Below are 21,037 nucleotides of genomic sequence, written 5' to 3'. Positions count from 1 at the left end.
GAAATTGACAGGAAAGCAGAATGCACAATGAAAATCAGTTGAATACTGCCCACTATTTAGCTTGTTATGGGTCAATATTGACTTGCCTTCTCCATGTGTTTGTGGCTCTGACAAGCCCTATGGATCAAACTTCTGATGAGATTACGATCCACTTTAATGGAGATACTGTAAGTCATACGGATGGACCTCGCTGTAGAGTCGGCTCATCTCTTGGCTGATAAATCCTAAAGTGGAGGCTGTGAAGGGGGGAAAACGCTCAAGAAACCTCTCAACCTGATGTGATTGGACAGCTGCTGCTGAGGTGACCAGAACAGCAGTTAGCTATAATAGTTTTCTAACAGGGTTGCATGAAAGGTAAGACCAATTACTTTGGACATTGATTGCGCTCCCTGTCTTTGATCATGTAATTGCTTTGAGAGAGATGAGAGCAGTTCTGCTGCTAAACAGGTGTGTTCAAATCGATTATAGCAGATTTCTCATTTCTTCGACAAGAGAGACAGAGAGAAAGCAGAGAGAGTCAATGTCATAATCACGCTTACATTATCTGGTTGTATTAGACCATAGTTTAACATTATGTCATTTATCATGATCACTGGATTTGAGGATCTGAAGCTCGAGTATTTATCGGTATGTCGTCTCTCTTCCTGCTGCTCGACATTAAACTCCAGTCTGGCACTTTTCCAGTTATGTTCCCTTTCAAAAGAGGCCAAGGCTTCTCAGCTTGGTTCCACAATCACTGATCTATGTTTGAGTACGTGGGTGCAGATTACGATTAGGTTACACCCATTTGGCAGAGGCTTTCGTCTGTCTGCAGTGTAAAAGAGTTTTCAAAGTGGGAGGCGTGTTTTTGGGTGTCCAAGTGTCTGGAAGTTAAAGTGCTGTTCATTTGTTTGCATAAAGGCTACAGTTTTGGGTGAACGGCAATTGGAGTCAAATCACAGAAGGTCTCCTGGTTAAATCATCAGTAAGAAAGAGGAGTGTTAGAAAATGCAACTCTGTCTCCAAGAAATAAAATCAAGACTTGTTGACTTGTTGAATGTTAATTGTTGAGTGCTTCATGTCACTGTTGACTTTCTCTAACCTTAGCCAAGTGCTGAGGTTGTGTATATTTTATTGCAGTCCATACAGTGGATATTGTAGAAAAAATAAATGAAATGACACTGACAGTGGCAAAATATATGTTTCTTTGATAAAAAGTCATAGACACCTACGTACATAAAAAGAATATGTAACAAGAAAACTACAGAGCGCGAAACATCCAATCCTTAAGCTTAAAAGTCGTCACTCACAGTGGGCTCAAGATAAAGCCTACACTTTGAAGAAACCTGATAATACAACCAACAGTGTAAATGAGTAGTCTGTCAGATTCTGGGTCATTTTTTTATGATATCAGCACTATTGAGCAGTGTTTTGTTCCCAAATGCTACAAACTTTTTTTTTTTTATGAATTTCAAAAAACATGACTTCTCAGCAACGGGGCGGAAATACTAAAACTGATGGACAAAAACCTATTGTATTGTCAGAGTATTCAGGATATTTCCAAGGGTTTCATTAGAAGAAACAACTGGGTAAAAAAAAACGCCCACAACTAGCAAATCTCCTGCACTTACTGTATGCCACATATTTTCTTATCAAGCTACTCTTCAAGTGTGACCTGCTGTTGACACAATTTTAATCTATTTTCTCACTAAAAAGATTATAAATTGTCGACAGTACAAAGTGCAGAGCTGAGGAAACAATTGCTGCCAAGACAACAAGTTTTTCTTGGCTGTCTTTGTTCAACAGCTGCTGTAATCTACCAGAGTTTCATACAAAAGCAAACTGTAAGTAATGGTTTCCTAGTAACTACAGGACTTCATGTTCTTGAATAAATGATTCCAGGTCAAGCTTTGTGTCACAAGCTGTTTAGCTCAATCTATGTGTGTGTGTGTGTGTGTGTGTGTGTGTGTGTGTGTGTGTGTGTGTGTGTGTGTGTGTGTGTGTGTGTGTGTGTAAGTATGTGGCTGAGTTCACAAATCCCCATCACCTTCATACATCTTTTATGAGAGTCTCAGTGAGAACTCGGTGCGTACGTACTGACACTATTAGGATTCTGCACTTCATGCTAATATCAATACAAACAACCACAGCGGGCAGGAAATGTGAAAGCTCAGAGAGTGAGGCTGAAAATGTAGTCACACAGTGGTTACGTCTGTACAAGCAAGTGGTGGCCTTAAGGTTGGAGGAGCAGGAAGCATGTCTGTTTAAATCTGTGACCCGTACTGAGAGGTGGAAGAAGCACTTACATCATACAGAAAAATACTGTTGCCAGTAAATATACTAAAGTAAGAGTACAGAAGCCGATCATGGGCCTTTTCAGAATATTATATTGTAACATTATTTTATATTATTATTATTATTATTATTATTATTATTATTATTATTATATAATATATTATATATTGTTATTATTATATAATATATATTGTATATTTGGATGATGTTTACTGATGCATTAATGTGGAAGCAGCATCTTTGTGTTGTAGCTGGTTGAAGTGCAGCTAATTTTACCTACTATGTACCTACTAATATGTATCGTATTAGTGGAGTATAAAATGATTTAGATCAAAATCTTAATCTGCAAAGTAACTATGACTCATGTAATGAAGTACAATATGTACTTTAAAGTAGCATAAAATGGAAATACGTAAGACATGTACAGGCGTCAAACTTGTTTTTCAGGACAGTGCTTGAGAAAATGTAATTACTTTCCACTGAGTGTGGGTATAATAGTTTTTTGATACATACATTTCATTTTGGGTTTTCAGTACTGACATGAATCAAACTAAATCCCAGGTTAACAAATGCCCTAAAATAAGTATATATAAATAAAGTTGGCAAGATGTCATAGTTTTTATGATTATATCCTTACGGAAACACCAGTATGACAATATAATACCAGTATAATGTAGTTTTAACACTTTTGCAAATGAAACCACATAAACTTCCATTGTGATAGAGATACTTTTCTTATAGTACAAGACTGATGGTAGAAAGTGGTTTCAGTTAATGCAAAATTGAACAAATATCACCCTTTAAGCCTGTACCCAAACTTATACTTCGCCAAGAGAACACTTTGGTTTTAATGTAAGTTTTGGGGTATAAAAGTGTGGAACTGCACAAATGTGTTCTGAGAAAGTAGATGTGTCAGGTAAAGATTGCTGGATTAAAAAGAAACATCTGGTAATATCAAGGTTTTGGAATTTGATCCTCAGTCAAGCTGTTTGTTGTAGCTCTTTGACCACAATCAAGGTTATTTTGATGTAATCTTAAATGTTTTCTTGCACCAGATTTTTTAAAAACAATATTTAATCTTGGTTGAAATTGTGCTACAGATTTTAGTTTGAAAACGTTTCAGCAACGTGAGGTTGAAACTGCAAACACCTCGGGAGGAGCCTCTTACCGTCCTGTGCATCTTGTCCTCCAAATCCTGGTTGATCCTCTGAAGAGCTGCATAGCTACTCTGGATCCTAAAAGGACAGAAAAGAATTATGTCCTGTTAAAAATTCAAATCACAGCATATGATTACTAAACAGTGTTTTACTGTTCATACAGCTAAATAAGCACCACTAATCTCCACATAAATTTAGACAGGGAAATAAATAAATTACAAGATCAGGGCACTGATGGAGAATCTTGGAGGGGATTTGCAGAGTATTTTAAGTTCTTACTCATATTTGAAAATCACTCAGGATAAAAATCTGCTGAGCCAAAACACAGTAAAAAGGACTGATGATGTGTTTAAGCACCACAGCGGGAGATTCTAAGAAAGAAAAATAGTATGTGATCATAAAAACTTTAAATCTTTAAATATTTTATGATAGGAAATCAGTAAGCATGCATAAGCAGACCCACAGCACTGACTCTGCAGCTGTATGTTTATTTATTTTTCTATTTCAATTCCTTTTCTTTCTTTTGTGTTGTATTTCTTCATAACTTTCTCCTCATTGCCTCTCGTCACTCTTGCTCTTTGGTAAACCTTCCAGTGCATTAGTGAGCATAATGGAACAGGACCTCAACTCTCTATTTGTTAACTTTTTCCTGGTGTTTTATCCTGTCACCTCTCGGTTCAGCACCACATTTTCACATTCACTCTCGGGCCTAAAAGAGAGTGTTGATTAACCAGCATTTATGGCTCCACTAACCAGACAGATATGGAGAGCGTAGGCAGTGGAGACAAAAAGAGAAATCATAAAACAAAGACCTGAAAGAGATTTGAGCAGGTACAGTGGCACTGGAAGAGAGTGGTTCACTGATGAAGAACAAACAAAACTGGTCGTTATGAGCAACATATTGCTGTTATACTTATTTAAGATCAGGGTCTGTCAGGCAGCACGTGTGTCTTCAACAAGCTCTACCAATCACTTAGTTGGTTCAAACTAGGAAGAGAGGGTTGAGATTTGGTTCTGTCAATCGTTGCAAAAAGTACGAAATTTGTGCAGAGCCTGAAATACTCGGCACACAAATGCCTCCTCCAGAAGGCGGCCGGAAATGCATCCCAAAATTCCAAGAGTGTGGCAAGAGACAAGTCTCAAGGAATAGTTTTAAGTTCATTTAAACAACATATTAATTACATTATCAATCACAGGTATTTATACAATGGCCACTCTAGTCTGTCTGACCAGAACATTTGCTCTATTTGCAAATAAGCTCATTGCTTCATTGGTTATCATCATGCTAAATTAAAACTGATGGCCACTCATCTATTTGTTACTAGACAACAGCTTCTTTACATGTTGATGAAATACATTAAGATGTTTTCCAAAGATGTCAAATGTAGTACCAAAACAATGTTGTTGTAGAGCATGTCGCCCACAAGTATGAATGAATACATGCTGGCAAAAGGCCATGATGTAAATGGGATGATTCACTTCATCACATGCAGTGAAAATTATGCACTCAGGGGAGGCTAATGCATTAGTTTTCAATAATAACACAGCTTGTTGCGATGGGTGGTAAGTAAACAAACAAATGCTTGCATGCGTTTTTGTCAGGAGTGCAGCAGAAATACCCTACCCATACTCCATCTCTCTCATTTGTTATTTGAAGCTTATTTAATTTAAGTTTTGGTCTTAATGACCTTCATAAAGTATATGTAACAATCATTAGATTAATTAATTAGATTATCCAATCAGTGGATCACGGTAATAAGGTCAATTGGTGCTTGAAGAAACAGAAATAGCCAATTAGGTAATTGAATAAAAAAAGCTGTAATCTTACTGCCTGACAAGAACATCAATACTGGAAGGAAGTAACTTCAATAATGTTTTTTATCATATTCTCCCTTTTAACAGTATCTCTACATAGCAACTATAATATGTAAAGGTTGGGGGTTCGCAATTGTACAAATTAAGTATGGTAGATGATTAATGTTATGCAACTAAAACACTTGGTTAGGAAGAGATAATTTCAGGTCTGTAACAGGGCATAAACTCTGGTCTCCTGCATGATGCCCTACAGGACACACTACTTCCTGCACTGAATGTCAGCATTCATAGAAGGAGATGTGGAATCACAAGGAATATTGGCCTGGAAAAAAAGGCCTGTTTGCTTAAAAATACCCAAAACATTATGCTGTCAAAAGCTGTGAAAGACATTAAATGTGATATTTTTCATCCTACATAAAGGAATATTTCAAAACCATCCAAATAACATCCATTCCTATATAAAGGAGTTTTATGTGGAGTGGAACATGGAACATATGTAATATCCAAAAACCTGTGTAGTCCTTTGAAAGGAGTAACGGGTTCTGTTTTGATCTGTTCCTTGTTTTGTTCACACAAAACAAGGAACAGCTATACACTTGCTGTTAGATGTGGTTAATTGACACCTAAATATCATCCATGAGTAACACTGTCATGGTTTTTAAACTGTATGTTTCAGCATGTAAAAACACTCTTCATCTATCCCCTATTCCAAAATTCCTTGACGTCACAGCACGACTTTGGTGGGTGTATTTCTGGTGGGGATTTAACAGTTCATGCATACAGAAAAAGGCACACATGCCCACAGAGTCATGCACATGTGCACACACACCTGCGTAGCTTATCTGTAAATTTCTCCAGTTCCTCCTGGGCCCTGCGCAGCTCAGTCTCAAGGTACTGCCGAGTGGAATCGAACTCCGTCTCCACCATCTCTAGTTTGTGGGTGGTGTACGACAGGCGCTTACGGAGGTCGTCCTTGTGGTCGTGGAAAGAGCTGAACAGGCAGCAGAGACAGTTTTAGAGAACAGGATTCGAGGAGACACAGTCACAACACTGATGCACTTTCATTTCTGTGGAAGTTTGTCAGATTTAAAGAACCAAGAGACAACACAGAGACAGAGAGAGAAGGCAATAGAGTAAAAAGAAAAGTGTATATATGTTTGTGTGAGAGGGAGGGAAAGGGATGAAGTGTAGCTGGACTGTAATTCAGTTTGGAGTGAGAGGTCCCAGGCAGCGGGGAAGGCAGTGAGGCCGATGGGGAGGAGGAGATGGATGGAGGAGGAATACTAATCATTTCCCATTCACAGGGAGGAAGCAGAGCTGGGAAAGGAGCTCCCATCGGTGTAATGGTGAATTCCATTACACATCCCCCCTATCGAATCTCTGAAAGAATGGCAAAGGATTTTTGCCCCCAGACAAAGACTATGGATGATTCATAGAAGCAGAGCTGAAAATATAGAATGGACCACAGCTTTGTGTGTGAGTAAGCTTTAAAAGAAGGCAAAAGAGACAGAAAGAGCAAAGAAAGAGCATGAGAGGGAGTGAGAGAGAGGCCAGAATAGCACCGTTTCAACACCTCCACCATCAACAGCAACAACATAGCAGACAGGGAGCAATATTTCAGCTGTTGCGTTTGATGCAGGTTTGAGTGTGGGGGATGAAAACACACAGACAGGACTGACTGAGGGAATGGATGTGGTAATGAAAGGCTAGAGATGGGAGAGTAGGGGCAGTGTGCGCTCTGGGGGATTTAGCATTTTGCCAGACTGATGGATATTTGGCTCACGGAGAGGTTCGATGGCTCAGCACTGCCAACCAGCAGGCGCAGTGAGTGCACCTCCAAGTTCACCTCGGCCCAGAGCCTCAATTAGGAAGCTGGCAGTAAAGGAGGAGAAAATGGTGTCCACTGTGATGGCCCCAGAAAGACTTATAGACTGTGTTGTGTCAATAGGTGGGTGGGGCAATGGACAGCCTTTAATGTCAGGACACTTGGTTGAAGATCTCCACTAATTAACCCTTCATCAAGCAGTGAAGAAGTCAGTAAAACGTGAACGTAGATAAACGTCTGGCCTTTCGCGAAAATTTCACCTATATGCACCAAATACTTAAAGGAACATATGAAGAACTTGAAATACGGTATTTGATGAGTGTAGTGATTGATACCACTTTCATAATCTGTTTAAACTGTTAGTTAAAGGTCCAGTGTGTAACATTTGGGAGGATCCATTGGCAGAAACTGAATATAATGTTTTCATTAGTGTATAAATACCTGGGGAAAAAAAGGTTTTTGTCACCATGTTTCTACAGAGTAGATAGAGGAAGGCGAGCAGTGTCCAGTTGGTTGCAAGCTGCATCTTCACCGCTAGACGCCACTAAATCCTACACACTGGTCCTACACACATAGTTCAACATTTGGGATTTCTTAATGAGAGTTAAGATGATCAAACACAAAAAAAACCCACTTCTAAAGCTCACTTTGTAATATCAATGTATTGTATCTTGCTCACTTAACCTGTACAGAAACATACATGTAAAATCCTTTGTGGTTTTACAGGAAGTTATAACCTGTAACTCATGGCCAACAACAAAGATGTTGTCTGTAACTTTTTTTTAGAGACAGAGATTTGGAGGTGTTGGTAGGTGCATTGTTGAAAGAGCCAGGCTGTTTCCCCTTGCTTCTGTCTCCATAGCTCTGTACTGAGTGCACATACATGTGAGTGATTCCAATCTTCTCATCTAAATCAACTGAGCAAAAACTGTTCCTTTAAGTACAGAGCTGGATCAGAACGTTGGCCTAGCTTACCATAAAGACTGGAAACAGGGAAAGGGCTAGCCAAAGTAGAAAAAATACCTACTAACGCCTCTGAATCTGTACAAAATATAAATGTATATGTAAAAATGTGTGGTTGTAGGGGTAGCTGAGAGGGAGCAGTGACTAAGCGCAGAATCCCAAAGACTAAAACCCAAGCATGTGCTCGCAGTTTCTATCTGGCAACCTGTGCTATAGCCAGATACTATAGAGATGTTGCAAAGAAAGCAAATAAGCGTATTTCCCAAACTGTTGAGCTATTCATTGGACAGACAGGCAGACAGATATATGAGACACTGAAGAGCGTATCCAATATGCTGAGACCTGCACGTTCAGCCCACTCCGCTCGCCTGGCGCTACAACAAAACAAAATCTTTACAACCTCTCTGCTGTCTAACAGCTGCAAGTGATGTTGTAAAATCCCATGGCAAGGAGCCAGAGAGCTATGTGAAAATTGCTCTGGGCTCTTATCACTATGTAATGCCAGTTTAATTAAGTCTGAGCTCACAGCGATTGGTTATTTTTTTTTAGGGTATTAAGCTTTTTTTGTCTGTATCCAGATGTATAAGACGGTTGTTAGCATAAACGTGGATGTAGATGTCAGCTGATACATGACAAGTGATATGAAGATGAATGTTGGGAATGGATAGATGCTGCATTATGTTTTTAATGGCTTTTTAATGGTCATGACCTCCCAATAAGAATCCATTTCCATTAGTCAAAATGAATGAAATGGATTTCCCAATAATGAAGCTGATGTTTAGAGTTTAAAACGCTCCCCAGACTGACTCATCTTACCTTCTTTTCGGGTGTTTGCAACCATTTCTCTGTGTTTTAAGGGCAGTTTTGCCAATATATATCTTTTTCATATTTTTCTCTCTGCCTCGGCTCTCATGTGTGTATAGTTGTTGCCACTGCTGCTGCTGCTGCTGCTGGTCGGCTGAATGTTGAAGCCAAGTTTGAACTCTAACCACAAACCAACAGTCAAAGCTCTAAGTCTTGCCTGGGGAGGCAGATAGGAGTTGGCTATCTGTGATGACCCTGGCAAGAGAGCAGAGAAAAACAGCTTTGAAGTCCCACAGATTTAGCAGCACATTTAGTTCTGTTGACTCAAGAGAAAAACAGAGATTTTGTGTGCATTCAGAAAATGAGCCAGTTTGGTATGACGAAGCAGAGCTGGGGGATCAATTAGATAAGTTCAGTAAACAAACTTAAATAGTATGTAATACTTGGAATTATTGTACCTCCAGCTGAACTTCACACTTGCCATTGAAATACCAATGCACACAGATCTTTAAATATTTTTCCTATAATGCAAAATATAAGCACAATTGATTTTCTAAAATACAACCATCACCAGGTACACTGTTAAAGAAAAAACACATTAATATTTCACCTGTGATTTCACCTGAGCCACATTTTTCATTATTTACTTCTCTCTCTTGTTGGGAACAATTGAAAGCAGCTACCACAAACTGCAGGACCCTATGGGATAGTGAGTTATTGGCCAGCTGACCACAGAGGTTATTCCTCAATAAATCAGTGTTATGACGAATGCGCATGTGTTTCCATTTCCATCCTTCGTCATTGATCTGAGGTGCTGGGGCTTGAACTCATGTCCCCTGCTCCATAAGAACTTAATAACCTACCACTAGCGAGCATAAACTGTCAGAATAAACCTTTATAGTTGTACATCTTTCTTCATCCAGCTGCATTTGATGAGTCTTGTTGATATCAGTGTCCATTAGCTATCAACGTGATGTTATAAATCAAAAATGTCAAATTTGCTCCTGAAAATGACAAGATTTATTAAGAGAAAAACAGACGACTTCTTCCCAGAGTGCTCCCCCGAGCATGGTCTGTCAAACTTTGGATTTCTCTGCATGTTTTGCATTGCAGATAGTGACGTTATTGTTAATATAATTGTAACTGGTGTCGCTATTAACAACGGTTTTCTGGAAATTACATATATGTTATATTATGTTATTATTGGATTTGGATTAACAGTGTTACATAAACACAAAGTAATATTCTTATAATATAAGGACTATAACACTGCAATGTTCATCTGCTAGTGAGGATGTTAACTGCTTAACTTAGCTTTAGCATCAAGTCTTTTAGCATTCTATTATGTGTGTAGCCATCATGTGCATATTTGAAACATTTTTATGGGATTTTTGTTTTTTAAATGAGTCAGCTGGAAACAGTTAAAAGTCAAGTGGTGACACAATGTTGCAACCAAAAAATAGACAAGACTTCAACTGTCTAGTGTAGCGTTGCACTGCCCTAATGAGCCGTGTGGCTGCCTAATCTGTTTAAATGAGCGTCAAAATACAAAGAGAGATGTTCTGCCATGCACTGCAGATGCAGGCAGTGTGGACCGGGTGTAAGACTGTGAAAATACGTAATTACACACCCAAAGTTGCGTAAATTGCGCATATCATGATAGAGTAGAGTATCAAAAATGTTACCTGTCTCTCGCCGTTGACTACCATATATATTTTTTCCCAAATAAGGTCCCATGAAGGAGACCGAAAGGGGACAGACTAACTGGTGCACAAACATTTCAATAAGTCCATATATTTACCTTTTAAAAACCACTATGTCTTGTCCTTAAGAGCCAAGTAAGCATAAATGCATAAATAGAGACAGGGGTTGCCAGCAGCATAACTTTTATCAGTCCCTGCAGAGTGGCAGGGTAGCAGTTCAACAACAAACTGGAATGAATGTTTTGTCGCCTGCCGCCATTTCTAATGGCACCACTACTTATTATTTTTAATCTCCCTTCAACACTGGCTCAGGAAACAATGGCAGTTTCTGGAAACACTGTTGCTATAGCCATTTTCTTATCTGCAAGTCACAGAGAGAGAGAGAGAGAGAGAGAGAGAGAGAGAGAGAGAACACACACACACACACAGAGAGAGAGAAATAGTTGCTGAATTAGTAAAGAAGTGGGGTTGCATAGAATCCATCCTCACATGCACAAACAGAATCTCAGATGCTCCCTGCAGTGCATATGAAATACTGTACCCTCACTGTATCATAACACCTCCCCCAGGGGGATAAACAGCAGATCTTGGGGCCTCAGGTGTTGTTTGGTAAGGTAAACACTATCCACATGAAGGAACACATCTTAGTCCTCAGAGAACCTCTTTATAGGCTTACTGCTGTTTCTGCACTGCCAAAGGAACTCAGAACAGCAAAATATAAGTAAATCAAGCACACTTTCCTCTCTACAGCGTTCTCTCACAAGTATTAAGAGGAGTCTGTAGTGAGGATGGAAACGAATAACCTGAAAAACTTTCCCCACGTGTTACAACTTGTCATAATGATCAGACAATGCACACTACAGGGAGTACAGCAAATGGTTGTTGTAGACTATAACCTACTTCAGGCAGACAGTTTTCACTCCCCGCTCTGCCTGTATAGTTTCTCTCCTTCATGAAAATGACTCGAACAGCAAGTGACTCCAGTTTAAATTAGAAAAAAAAAAACCCTAATGCAAAACCTACTAAAGGTCACAACTAGCCAGCATCCATCTCGGATCTACAATGGGGAGCCCTTCTGGTGCCGGCAGGTTGATTTACTTGTAATGAGCCACGGGAGGTGAGTGAGGTAGAGCCACTGCCTGCCAGATATACTATTCACAGTGACCAAATGAGGATATTAAACTTTAATGGCTGCATTGCCATCCCTGCTATTTAAGCGAGCAGCTCACAGAGACACAAGCACCTCATCTACTGTAAACACTAAACCTTCATGTTGCAGCTTAGAAGGTGTTATTTTTTGTTGTTTTGGCCGTAATTTATATTGCTTAATATGACAATGTAGTAAACAAAGAAATTGCTGTGCTGCACGGTGACATTGTTGCAGAGAAGTCAGGTGGGGAAAGAGAGAAACCAGAGGTCAGACCATAAGTAAACAAGTTAACAGTTAAGCAAAACTTTCTAAACCACTTTAAACAAGTCCTCCAAAAAGGTAGTTTCTCAGTGTCTTTAAAATAAAAAAAAAGGTCAGTATGACAGTTTTCTGACCTGCCACCATATTTTCATACAACAGTGAATGTGCTCATGTTTTAGGCACAAAAAACTATTTTGTTAAAGAAATAGTTTCGACATTTCGGGAAATATGCTTATTTGCTAGTGAGATGATCTATACCACTATCTCATATGGCTACAGCCCGTAAAACAAAACTTGCTTCCCAAAATGTCTTTTTCAGTAAGGTTTAATAACGCACAAAAACGTGTACTTTAAGAGGAAGAAAAGATTGTGATCAAGGTCGAAAGGAAACGAGATTCAAAGTCGAACATATTTCATAGGCAATGTCTCACCACATTATTTGTAGGTAAAATTGAAAGTAAGCCCACTGAAAATGTTGGTAATATTCCTAATATTCATTGCACAGGACACCTACAAAGCTGACGGGCACATAATAATTGTATTGTTTTGTTTTGTCTTTCAAATATGTCTGGCTAACCTCGCAGATTTTATGATTATCTGACCATGTTTCTTGCCTCGTTTGACTTATCTCTAGCACTGCTGCTGCATTCACAGACCTTAGCAATTAACTCAGTAATGGCCAAAACAACAATAATAATAAGTTGTAATTAATCAGACTGATTCCTTCTGATGCATTTAAACTGCTGAATAACTCAAAAGGATACAACTCAAACAGCCTGAAAGCCAAAAGAGACGAAACATGAGCAGAAATGTTGATAATTAGCCACATCATTTTACAATTTTACTGCTTTTCCCCTTGGTATGGTCTACCACAGTGGTTGGGGCTCTACTTGAGAGCCATGTGTTGTGTTATTTCTTCTGATGCAAGACTCCAGAAATACAACAGTCTCCTGTGCATGCTCCACTACCAGCGGCCAGAAAAACAGCTCTGTGGATTAAGTCACCAGAGCAATGATGATGACTAGTCAACACAGTTTGCTGCCTGAAGACAAGAACTGCAACTGAGGCGCCATCCCCACACTGTTTATCTCTTCTTTATTTTCTATCTACATATCAAAAGAGACTCAACCTTAAGTGGGTAAAAGGGAGGAACTTGCTGGCCTTGAAACTAGTAAGAGCTCTAACTCCTTATAATAAATGCCTGAAGAATCAGTTTTACCTGACCACCAGAGAGGTTGAATCAAATCAGCTAAAGATGTCATTGATAACATTTGCAGTGATTAACTTGTGATCAGAGTATAAATCAGGAACTTGATGTACAGTAACATATATACGTATCAAACCCAACCATGTTCTTGCAGGTAATTTGTCAAACACAGTTCAAGGCCCGACAGCAAATATATCTGAATTCTCTGTTGGGATTTGCAACCGTAATGCTGTTTTCCAACACAAAAAGCTCCTGGGGATAAATTAACCGATAATGAATAGTTTCCCCCGCTGGGCTGTGACTCATCAAACTCCCTCCAGCTCCTTCATGTATCCATAGCCTTTTAAACAGCACGTCAGTCATAGCAATAAAGTTTTATTCGTGTGAATAATAGCGTGTGTTAGTTTTGTGTAACAAGGTTCAGAAGAAACAGCGAGCGTTCAATCAATTTTGACAATTTGTAGGCATATTTCACACTATTCCTGATCAGATAAGATCACATCGGGGGGCCACAGCAGGAAGCACCACAGGGGATCTTTTTCCTCATCAAGCTGTGGTGTGTGTGTGTGTGTGTTTTGCAGTTCAGGGCTGGTGCATAGGTTCTTCTCTTTTTCAAGTCAACGACTGAATAAGTGAAGAGTGAATTTCATACTGAAAAGGCTTTAATTTTGAGAGATACCTACTTGATTTGACTAATTCAGAAAGTGGAAGCCTCATATTAACTCAACTGCAGCACAGCTTTGAATACATTTTTACACAGAGCGAGGACTTAAGATTTTGTCCTCCATCACTTACAATGCGCATTAGAAAGGGATCTTAGAATATCCTGTATAATCATAAAGGAACGATTACAGCATTATAATGCAATACAATGTTCATGTGGGAACCTGACTGTTGTTTGACTCCTTCAAGGCTTTAGGAATGGTAGGAGTTAATTTACCCATAAAACAAACCTCTGATTAGTTTATTCTAAGCTGAGTGACTTAAAAAACATTTTGCCTCAGTGGAAAAGCTTCACATGGCAATCACTGAATTAAACGCTGGAAAACCTTTAAGAGATGTACTGCACTTTAAATTGGGAGTCAATTTCAGCTCCATCTGTAACTGCTGCCAAACCATACTTATTACAGTGTAGTACTGGCAACTCACAGCTCCTCATAGTCAAATTTAAACCTCCTCTATTACACTCGCAAGTGCAATATATCTTTGCATTGACTGCACCACCATCTGGCACAGCACAGCATAAGACACTGGATCTGACTGGTCCAACCCGACAGAGGCTAAACAACAAGTTTAACTGTCAATTTTACACATTATTTTGGTAGCAATTTATTATATACACCGATCAGACATAACAGTATGAGCACTGACAGGTGAAGTGAATAACACTGACTATCTCATTATCATGGCTACTGTCAGTGGGTGGGATATATTAGGCAGCAAGTGAACATTTTGTCCTCAAAGTTGATGTGTTAGAAGCAGGAAAAATTGGCAAGTGTAAGGATTTGAGCGACTTTGAAAGGGCCAAATTGATCTCCAGTCTCTAAAACTGCAGCTCTTGTGGGGTGTTCCTGGTCTGCAGTGGTCAGTAACTATCAAAAGTGGTCCAAGGAAGCAAAAGAGGTGAACCAGAGACAGGGTCATGGGCGACTGAGGCTCACTGATGCACATGGGAAAGCGAAGGCTGGCCCATGTGGTCCGATCCAACAGCAGAGCTACTGTAGCTCAAACTGCTGAAAAAGTTCTGATCGAAAGGTGTCAGAACACACAGTGCATTACAGTTTGTTGAGTATGTGGCTGCATAACATTATGACCACCATAGTTGCAGGAAGTACTTAACACAAACTGTGAAAACAATTATACAGTAACGCTTAATCGAAGGACTCCTTGTAAAGCTCTTTCTGCAGCTTTCAGTCTCTGTCATATCACTTTTTTGGATCACAGGTCTGTATGATTGAATCCCTCAATATAAAACTGAAGGCAGTCTTTTCAAGCTCCCAAAAGTTGACCATATGCTACCTGCACAAAATGGTGGAGAGTGGAAGTTTGTGGAGAGTTAAACTTAAAGTTTGACAAACCTTACATTGTAAAGTTTTATGATTTAATTCACCTAACATTTTCTCGGGACATGTTTCGGTTTGTAATTTATTAAGAAATGTCTCTCTTATCTCTTTGAATGTGCCGATTGTATTTCTGATTGCATGTCAAGTTTTGAAAGTAGGTATAAAATGTTGAGAGGGAAGATTGAAAGAGACACTTGGTAATGGATGACATAAAGAAAACTATAGCTTTAGTTGTGTTTGGGTCTGAAATATGGCAGTACCAGTTGTGTTCAGTCAGGTCTGGGCTGAGCTCTTGTCTCAGTTTTAGGCCTGTGAAGAACTTTAGTCATTAGATATACAGCGATTGTGCAATCAGCATAAGACTGGCCTCAGGCTAAAACACCAACTTCTTCAACATCTTCTTTCTGTGCCGCTCAAAAATTCTGTCAAATAAGCTCAACAATTAAAACAAAGAAGAAATGTTTTCTGGAAAGACTGCGTGCCCCAGAGGAAGAGCTTTAAATCACAATTCTCCTTCAATTCAACAAGCCTTTGCACAATTCCACTTTTGAAAGGTTTGAAGAAGACGAATGAGAATTAGATTAGAAGAATGAGAGTTACATACAGGAGGATTTGAAGCACTGACAGTGTGGATACAGCCGAATCACTTGCCTTGAATTTCACTTTTATCCTTATCAATAACACAAAGGCATAAACATGTTCTGAAAAGATTCCTCTTGACATTGTGCAGGTTTCTTTATGGCTAACAGATGAAAAAAAACCCTTCAGTGTCTGCTGAAGACTGACAAAGCTTCAGAGTGGACCTAGACTGGAAAATATATTTTCCAGCATTCCTTCTGGGCAACAACTTGGACAATGTAATAGACTTTAGATTCATCAGGTCAAATGAAGTTCAAGTCACCTTTAATTCCAAAGATGTTTCCCTTCTCATCAAGAAAAACAACTCCAGCCCTCCTAAATGTAATTCCTTTTCTAGCCAAGGGCACAACTGTGAGATCTTTTTAAATTTTGACTCCTATTTTTGCAACAACCTGCCTGGTAGTAAAAACAGTGAAATTAACAAATTTGATAAAGATTTTATGTTTCATATTGCTGTACCTTTATGTATTGACAAAATGTCTTCTCTGTCTCTTTCTATCTGTGTTTCCTGACATAAATAGATAATATTATGGCTCTAGAGCTACACAGTGCCGCAGGCCAGCAGTTCACTGTGCTCTTCACCCCTTCATAACCTTTCAAACAAGCAACAATAGTCAGACAGAGAGAGAGAGAAGAGTAAGCGGTAATGTACTGAAAGGATGATTCACACAATTTATACGTTTATGTGTTAAGACCACAGCCTGAGTTAAGATTTCTCAGTTTCTTCATTGTTAAAATACAGTGAATGAGAATAAATTCAGTCTTCAGTGAGGTTGCCACGACAACACAGTCGTGACATACCTGTGCTCCCAGCCTGGCGGAGGACAAGAAGTAATCGCCTCACAGACTGTTAAGATACAACACCATGCAGACAGAGACGTGTTTTATAGATCTATAAAGCAACTGCTCCTGATGATTTAATGGATACTATTCATGTTTGATGTGTGTTGTATTCGGTATATTTTTCTTTGTTATGCCTCATTTTGCCAACAGTAAATGCTCACTTTTTATCTCTAGGCTCTAGGGATGGAAATGTTCGTCTGTTGGTCCACCACTTGGGTCCAGACTGTAATATCTGACCAACTGTCGGACAGATTGCCATTTGGTGCACACATTCATGTCCCCCTCAGGATGAATTGTAATAACTTTTGTGATCCCTTAACGTTTCATCTAGTGCCACCATCAGGTCACAATTTTGAATCTGTCCAATATTTTGGTAAATTAACAAATACTTGTGATTTTGCAATTAGCAAATTTGCTATAAATCTTCTTTTCCTGCGCGGGATCAATAAAATCTTATTTGTAGTTCTCGCATAGATGCCTTTATATAAGATTTATAGTTATTCAAACCTGCACTTATTTAACACACCAACATATCATTACCTTCAACCTGATACAGCGAACTTGGTAGCAAACAGTTGCCTATATCAGCAGATAACAAGTAACATTCATTTGAAGTCATGTTTCTGGCCACTTAATAGTGCATGCTCTCCTTTTAGCTCTGTTTTTAGTCTCTACATAATGAGGGAAATATCTGGCTCTTTTGCTGCTAAATGCTCCACTATATGGTCACCAGCTAGTTGCCAACTCTGTCATTTAGTGCTGAGCAAAAACACCACTGGTGATGAGAGAGGTGAGAATGAACCAAAACAGTAAAGCTGTGGTCCAAAAAAACAACCTTTACAGAGCTCAGGGGAACTGCAGAGTCAGGTGATCATTCTCTGTAGGTTTGTCACTACTAACGACTTTTTCCAGAGTCATATGATTGATTGAAACATACTGATTATAGTTGCTTTAAAGCACAGAAAATCCTGAAACTGAATTCGGATATTACAGTTTATAGGATCCTTTCCCTCCCCAGCATATGTTGTACAGTAGCTCAGCTCAGCACTGCAGAGCACAATGAGGTACAAAGGGCCATGACGACTGGATTTCGCCTTTGAAGAAAGAATCCTGCCCTTTTCACCTTCGAGCCCTTTCTCTTTATCATCATAGCCCAGATTGGACATCTGGAAATCCACCATGCATTACACTGCAGGAGGCAGCCAGGGGTTGGTGAGATTGTGTGCATGTAGGCTGAACATACGGCCACATGCATGGCCCTCCAGGGTGCTATGAAGTATTTACTGAGGTGTAATGGGTGCAATAAGTGCACAGTTTGTTCAACATGTAGCTCGTAAAACTGCTACGTGTCTTTGATCGTATGTGTCTGACAAAAAGTCTTTTCCTCTTGTCTGGTGAAACAGCATGTTTTTTACAGTCCGACACACAACATGGGCTGTATCAACAAATTATTGTGGATATAATAGAAGCAGTCTCTGAACCATGACGCTGAACAAGGGAGATCAGAACTGAAGCTAATGCATTAATGAGCTGCAAGAACAAGAAAATATAATTTGTCAGAGCTAAAATAACCTGTATGGGGGCAGTGAGATCAAGTTAAAACCTATGTGTGTAAGAGCTCTATCCCCTGTATTTTATATGTCACATTAAAATGCCACACATCCTACTCTTCTGACACACAGTACATAGACTTTGTGTTTAAAAGGCCCTTTAAGGTCCACTGTATGGGTGCTCCAGAGGCTTATGTTGCTCAGCTGACCCTGTCCTGTTGGCTTTGACAGAGCCATATAAATGCTGTGTGTCAGACAGGCGTATCTCCAATAGTCCAGGGAATGACGAGGGTGGTGAGGTGGGAAGTCAAAGACAGAGAAGGAGTTTTAAGACTTAGACATGTGATTTACAGGGGTCTAAATCAGAGAATGCAGATACATGTGCACCCCTTGAGTATGCTCCAAGGCAGATCCCTGATCAACCGCTTCCAGATGCTACAGTAGCCCACCCTCACAAATGGCTTCTGCATAAATCTCTGATCTCATCGTCTTAGAAATAATTAGACAGAAGAATGAGAGTCGGGAGGTGGAAATCTGCTCCAGGCTAACCTGAAGGGAGCCTTCATATAGCATCTGCTTTCTGATACTACGTGCCTAGCTTAGGGAAATGACAGGAGAGATGAACAAACATAGCCTCTTTAGGTATATTCCTCAAAGTCAGAGTGAAGCCCAGTGGGCTAGTGGTGTCTTCCAGGGGTTTGTGTAGGATCATGGGTAGATACAGCTGATGAAGGTGGGCTGAAACAGTTGTAGAGACCTAATTAAAGCAACTAATATGGAGACAATACAGCTTTTTTTACTTCATGCTCTTTATGTATCTGGCTGTTCTGGCTGGCCTTAGAACCAGAGGACGGATCCCTTGGTTTATCCAAAACTAAACTCAGCAGCTGTGAATTACAAAGAAACTTCCACTATCCTTGGACTCATGGAAACTCATCAAATTCTTTTTGAGTGAGGATGTTCTTCTTGTTTACAGAAAGTAATACTTAAAGAGTTAAATGGTTTTCTTTTGACTTAAGGGGCACAGTGTCAATTTTTGAGATCATAATGTGGCCCAAATTTTTGGCTTTGAATTTCAGTTTGACAATTACATTTGTGTCGCACTTTTTTTGGAAAGTTCGGCATCTCCTCTATCTGACTGGTACAAGTGAAGAGGATCAGTGAATCGCCTCATAAAGATGATGATGATTAATGATCTAAAAATAAAAGAATAGTAATTATAGCAATTTACCATACACAAAACTTTGAAGCGGAAAATTTGAACAGGATGGAAAATAGGCGAATTACCACAAAGTTTTAATTATCTACATTAAAAGTGACTTTTATGAGGCTAATTATCTCTTCATATTTCTTCTTCACTGTGCTTTTCATATTGTGCATTCTTCGTGTGAGGACAGTGAGTTCGTAATGTTTTGTCAGTGCACGATGATCTCAATTTATTTGGCATCGATCTAATTCAGCTTACAAGTAAAGAACAAAACAGCCTTTGGTCGTATGCTTTGGCTTATTATCTATGACAAGAATCATTTCAGAAAACTGAGGAGGAGCAGTGCATGGCGTGCTGCTGGGGTTTGGTGGAGCTGATGATTTGTTTGGACAGACTTCAAGACTTGTTAATTCAAATTTTTGGATCCATTTAAGTGTTTGGCTGTTAGAATGGCCAAATATTTCTGTAGGGTTTTGTTCATATCACCAGAAAACCTGTTCTGAATTATGCTTTTGTTCCAAATTGACTTGTTTTGATCTGATGAGACTGGTTGAATAAATGTAGTATTTGTAAACTTGGATTGCCTCTCATGGAATATACAGCACTATAGTAAAGCTTGCTGGATTTCATTTTACTGCCATCTTTGAAGTAATGATACATTAATTACATACGCTCATAATGCAAAAAACAACACTGCAGTGCCAAAAGGGTAAGCACTCATTGTTCACATTTCTTTCGTTTTTTTCCCCACCGGATTAATTAAAGCTGTTTCAATTGTACAGGATGTTGGAAACTCACTTCAAAGACCTAAAGTTTCCCTCTGGACAGCACCTTATCTGGGGTGCTGTTTGCTTTAATTATGTAACAGGAAGCGGGGATCATCTCCAAAAATCAATGTTTCCTCACTTGCTTGAGGTTAAGACTGGAGGTGAAAGCAATTAACTTCTAGATGTTATAATCATAATACGCTGACATGCAGATTATAAAGCCACCTTAGGGCAACATATGGAAGAAGACTCCATGAGTCACACGCTGAAATATTAAATAATCACGTGTCTTTTCTCAACTCATCAAGTAAAATATGGATTTACCTTTCTTGCTCTCTCTCTCTTTCTCTTAATCTATACAAGGTGAGGAGTTTGGTTTAATGAGAACAACTTTCTCTCTCATGATGCACTTGTTCAGCCATAATTGCCTCTCTGTGGTATCATCTTGCCCAGTGAATGAGTATGAGAGTTAATTGAGGGCTGTGAAAACATTTGGCGCCTCATTATTCTCACGCCAGTATAATCCAAATGACAGCTGAATTGAAAAACAAAAAAAAAACACAAAAAACAATGCAGATTTACTTGAACCAAACAGTCTAGCCTCACTTCCTTTGCTGCAGAGATTACATTGACAAAAAGCACCAGTTTACTCGAACACGTTGCACAACATGTATTCATATTCTCCAAACATGCTGTACTGTTGAATGCACAGCTGTCTACCCAACCCTTTTGTTAAAGCACTCACAAAGACTATGCAACACATGGACAGAACGGCACAACAGCTACAGTAGAGCACTCATAACAATCAT

General features: G+C 39.3%; 1 protein-coding gene across 4 annotated transcripts in view; it reads right to left on the bottom strand.

Moving 5' to 3' along the window:
• The window catches only part of LOC127356577 (brain-enriched guanylate kinase-associated protein), a 61,708-nt gene that overhangs the window by 18,729 nt on the left and 21,942 nt on the right, over positions 1 to 21,037 (bottom strand). For 3 of the 4 annotated variants that reach the window (XM_051388454.1, XM_051388435.1, XM_051388462.1), the window contains 2 exons: positions 6,076 to 6,237; positions 3,443 to 3,509 (listed from right to left, as the gene is read on the bottom strand). In XM_051388454.1, the coding sequence (XP_051244414.1) occupies positions 3,443 to 3,509; positions 6,076 to 6,237 (229 nt within the window). Of the gene's footprint in view, positions 1 to 3,442; positions 3,510 to 6,075; positions 6,238 to 8,850; positions 9,094 to 21,037 lie in introns of all 4 variants that reach the window. The other variant, XM_051388444.1, reaches the window with a different exon arrangement.

This window comes from Dicentrarchus labrax, unplaced genomic scaffold (assembly GCF_905237075.1).
Source record: "Dicentrarchus labrax unplaced genomic scaffold, dlabrax2021, whole genome shotgun sequence".
Classification (NCBI taxonomy): Eukaryota; Metazoa; Chordata; class Actinopteri; family Moronidae; genus Dicentrarchus; species Dicentrarchus labrax.
The sequence above is the reverse complement of the archived record's forward strand: the minus strand, read 5'-3'. Positions and strand labels throughout refer to the sequence as shown.